Source organism: Morone saxatilis, unplaced genomic scaffold (assembly GCF_004916995.1).
Source record: "Morone saxatilis isolate NCDOM2014 unplaced genomic scaffold, NCSU_SB_2.0 Contig8, whole genome shotgun sequence".
NCBI classification, from domain to species: Eukaryota; Metazoa; Chordata; class Actinopteri; family Moronidae; genus Morone; species Morone saxatilis.
Window position 1 is genome coordinate 16,514,479 of NW_023340257.1, and position 4,848 is coordinate 16,519,326.

The 4,848-nt window shown below is 44.0% G+C and overlaps 1 protein-coding gene across 5 annotated transcripts in view; it reads right to left on the reverse strand.

The window, feature by feature from the left end:
• The window catches only part of fosb (FBJ murine osteosarcoma viral oncogene homolog B), a 9,039-nt gene extending 5,305 nt beyond the window's left edge, over nt 1-3,734 (reverse strand). For 2 of the 5 annotated variants that reach the window (XM_035680111.1, XM_035680107.1), the window contains exons 1-4: nt 3,445-3,734; nt 2,861-3,048; nt 879-1,262; nt 331-438 (exon numbers count right to left, since the gene is read on the reverse strand). In XM_035680111.1, the coding sequence (XP_035536004.1) occupies nt 331-438; nt 879-1,262; nt 2,861-3,048; nt 3,445-3,508 (744 nt within the window). In that variant the 5' untranslated portion in view covers nt 3,509-3,734. Of the gene's footprint in view, nt 1-330; nt 439-878; nt 1,263-2,860; nt 3,105-3,444 lie in introns of all 5 variants that reach the window. The other 3 variants (XM_035680108.1, XM_035680110.1, XM_035680109.1) reach the window with 3 other exon arrangements.
• Between the last annotated feature and the right edge of the window lie 1,114 nt (nt 3,735-4,848).

Sequence of the window (4,848 nt, forward strand, 5' to 3'; positions counted from 1 at the left end):
AGAGAGAGAGAGAAAGTGTGTGTTAGCAACATCAAGCCTCTGCTTCAGTGTTTGTGGAGGTGGATGAATCCATCCCAGCAGAAATACTTCCTCACCTGCAGTTGGATACGTAATCTGTCTTATATTAGAGTCCATTAATTGGGCTATAAATGCTGTAGGTACAATAGTCTGTCCTGAGGGCTATAATTGTGTTCACTACAGCTAAATTACCATAATCTTCTCTCACATGCACACATGTATTAACACACTCCTCAATGCTATGGGAGGTAACATAAAGTATGTAATTATGATCATTACTCATTCTGGCAACTATAACAGGGCCACGCTCACCGACTGCAGTCTTTCTGTGAGTTCTCGTCTGCGGTATCTGCACTTGGCGGCAGCCAGCTTGTTTCTCTCTCGTCGAACACGCCTCTTCTCCTCCTCCTCTGGTGTTAGCTGGGATGACGAAAAAACAATTTAACAGATTAGGATAAATGTTTTGTCCTTGTTTATGAAATAGTGTGATTGTGTTGTTCAAACAGCAGTGGTGGGCACTGGATGGGCAGTCAGATGTGTTGTGTTGAGTCTTTCTAAGTAATGTTTTCTTTATGTTGGTGGTATCTTAGATCTTGTTTATGCCCTCCTCCCACACAGTGCTGAGCTGCCCCCATTTGCTTTAGTATGTCTGTGTAAATGGAAAGGTCCTACAGTAGAGAGAGGTGCCCTTTTTTGTTGATTACCCACAACCCTGAATGTGTTTTTGCACACCAGTGCACAAGAGCACAGTACATAGGAGTTGGATCTGATTCTTTTGGCGCCCATGTAAACAATATACCTACACTGCATATGTAACATGCAAGGGTCAACAAACAAACCGTTCAAGCACACACACTTACTAACACACCAACATCTCCATCTTCACTCACAGACTCTTCTCTTGCACGGCGGCTACGGGTTCTGGACTGGCGCATAGGGCCCGGTGCTGGGCCCGGAGTGTCTGAACTCGGAGGAATAAATGCAGACCCCGAGGAATAACTGGGGCCTGGCATATCATATGGGTCAACCAGTGACACTGGCTGGGTCATGGTTGTGGTGCCAGTGGACCCACTCTGTCCAGAGGCCTGGGAAGAGATGAGAGTCGGCTGTACCATCCACTGCAGGTCCTGACTGGTGGTGATGGCGGTGACGGTTGGCACAAATGAACCGGGCATCTCCCCACTGACACTGGCCCCTGGGCCGCTGTCCACAATGCTCAAGCCAGCTCCCGCTGACACACACTCCTGAGCAGGACACAAGAACAAGGTTTACACAACATGTAAAGCCACGACAGGGTAGTATACACATTTAAGGCAAACAGATGCAGAAATACAGGCAAGCAACAAGCTCGAAGCTTGTTTATATCGCATATTTAATAAGAATTATTAAATGATTAAACTTAACCTGTACAATCAAGTGCTGCCATTGAGGATCCATTATTAGAAATTCACTGTATTGAATTGTATTAAATAGTTAAATTATAATTAATATGTAAAACACCATTTCAATATAATTAGTAATGTACAGCTATAGAAATGTTTTTTTAACTCAAGTTAAGTGCTGGATATAAAATATGATTTCAAACTGTGGATCTATCTACCATCTAACACGAGGAAAACATTAGAAACATAACAATTAGAGGTTTAAGAGCAAAGGAAAAAAATTCACCAGTTGTGAATCTCTGTTGCTATCCAAACCTTTTCTTTGCATCAGTTTAAGTTTAAATTACCCACAGAAATCTCAAGTCTGTCGCTTGTCTTTTTTTTTTGTTTTGTTGTTTTATTTTAGACCGGAGGAGCCATTAATATTCATTTAAAAGCGTGTAAAGACATTGGGACAGGCGGTTTTGAAAGCGGCCGCCTCGACCAATCGCTGCTCTCGTAGAGCGTCCCCCCCCCTCCCCTCTTCTTCTTTCTCCTCCCCCGTCACACCCCCGGTGTTCCCCTTGGCAACGCGACGTAGCGCTCCAAAATAGAACCAGCATTTACGTCACGGCGAGGCCTATGAGAGGAGAGCGGAGCGCGTGGAAGGAGAGAAGCGGGCGGCGGGGCGGGGCGTGGCCACCGCGCTGACGTAGAGAGAGTTCCAGGACTCTGTCACGGTTCTGCGGCGCGCTGTAAACGGAGCACGCTGTCTCTAAAGAGCGGTGGGTCTACCGCAAAGGCAGCAGATAGAGGGGGGGGGGGGACATCTGCGTTGAATTGTTGATTTACTTAGAGAGACTGTTTCTGGTGTGTGACTGCAGGGACGAAGGGGTACAAAGTCAGCGGCTTCCGCCATTACGAACCGGTCTCCGATAAAACAATAAAAGCTAAGAAGCACCGTTAAAAAGTCTGTAAGAGTGTGGGTCTTATTTATATTGTACAATGTATACATTACAAGTTTAAATGCTTTGTTATTTTGTGTTATATGATTATAGCTAATTTCGCGCAGATCTAAAGGATGACATGCCCACTAATTATCACGTGGCACATCATATATATAATTATTATCTGTTTTTTCCTGTTGGATATGACATACCATATGCTAAACTACCACATACAAAACATATAGTGTCAATAATGGAATAATTGCCTATGAAACTGAATATTAAAAAAACTATATATTAGGCAATGTATAGACTATATTGCTAATTGACAACATGCAGATTTTATGTTAGCAAAATCACATGTTTAACCTACAGATATACAGTAAGCACAGGTCTATATGTGTATGTGGGACCATGAATCAGACCTGCTGCATTTATACACAACAGCTGTAAGATTTGCAGATTTAGTTTTTTAAACTACATCTTCATTCAGAATATGATCCCAATAGGCTTTTGTAGTCTATAATAACTCACCTGCGGAGCGCTGGTGGTCGGCGGGCTCCCGAAGGAGTCCACGGAGGAAAGGTATTGGGACTCTATGGATGGAGACGAGCTTCCACGGGATCCGTTGTCTGGGTCGCCGGGGAACCCTTGGTACATTTCCCCGGAGGGACCGAGAGAGAACGAGACACCTGTAGTTACCGGAGATAGCGCGATGTCACCTGCAGCGACAGGGCAGCGGCACGCACAAGAAGATTACTAAAGAAGAGATAGCCTACTGTAAGGAGAGAACGACTGATGTTATAGACAGTGCAGAGGACCAGTAGGAATCACTTTTTAAAAGAATATTAGCTGATACAAGTTGGATAAACCCCGCCGCAAGCGAGGCTGATCACTTTAGTTTGCATAAAATCATTGATCACTGACGGAAAAAAACTACTGTAACAATGTTTTACACACACGTTATTTATGAGAAAGCAATATAAACAGGGACATATATCTTAAAGGATGTTAAGCAGAGTTGCCAAGCAGCGGTGAGCCGATGTTTCCGACCCACTTTAAAGCGCTGATCTCTACAGACACTATAAACCATTCACATAAAGTCAATACTGGCTCACCGTTGCTGATCTTTTTGTGGTTCCCTGGTGAGATGCTCCTGGTTTCTTTCCAAAAAAGTTGCATGAAGAAGCTTAATCCAGTTCCCCGCGTTTAGGGGGAAAAGTGTCCCAATTCAATCGGTTAAGAGGTCCTCTCGTTCAGCTTTAAATCCTCGGAGCGCTCTCCTTTATCCGCTCGTCAAAACGTGCGATTATAGATCCATAAAGTCCGTCCGCGGTACGCCGGAGGACGCTGGCTTGTATTACGGTGCACAGTAGCAGATCTGGTCTTATGAATGAATCCATCCTGATCGACTACAACCAAGGCATTTCTACCGTACAAGTCCCGCCTCTGTCGGAGTTCCGCTGACGTACATGCCCATATTTGTGCCGCGGTGTTGTGTTTGGTATCCTTGGTGACGTTGAGGGATTCCCTCTCCCACTGAAATGGACCAGAAGCTCACCTCGCCGACGGATAATAATAGATGTTTTTTTTATACTATCACAGGCACGAGATATTTCTCACCGTCTGACAATTTCTGAGAGGAAATTTTAAGAAACTTGAGTGATAAATATGGAAAGTATCTATTTAGGACTCTATGCGTCTATCTGGATTGGAACATTTCTTTGGTTCATCATGGCTACGTCAAGAGAAGACATTGTATAATATTCCTTTAATGTCTGTGATATTTATAAGCATTTGTGGAGCGTTGTTGCGTTCATTTCTATGAAATCAGCGGCACATATATGGACATCGTGATTTTTCGTTATGATAAAGATAAGACATTATATTCTATAGGCTACACACTCTGGGGAGTTTAAATACCGTGTAAGGCTTGAGTATAACCTGGGGAAACATCAGAAAATACACAATGGCCCTTATTTATCCAACACCCGAGGTGTATGTCACTCCGGGACGGAATCCCGCCAGGCATGCAAGGGAAATCCTGCTGTAAAGTTTCTCAGGACACGCCCTCGGGAGTCCTCTGAGCTCAAGAGCTTAAAGTCTAATGGGAGGAAAGACTCCTTTTCATCTGTGTCTGAGCACTCCCTTAAAACCAGAAGTCAGCCACGGTGCTATTTGTGGATTTACTGCAGGTTGAGAAATAGCCTACCCTCCAACTGTGTACAGTACATTGCGAATTAGATTTATACATAAAGGCAGCAGCCTCTTGAATTTAATAAAGGTACATCTAATCTTATCTTATCTCATTCAGCCCAATAATGACATTAAAAAACGACATAAACTGATAAACAGCAGTGTAATTCTGTCCTGGACAGTGGGCAGCAGTGACGGAAATCAGCGCCTGTCATTGCAAACATCACCCGGCTGAGCACAAAGTGATTCATTATTATAGCCTACATGAGGACACCAGTGGGAATGTGGCAGGTGGGAGGCTGGCTTTTGGTTTTTTTTGTGGTGGT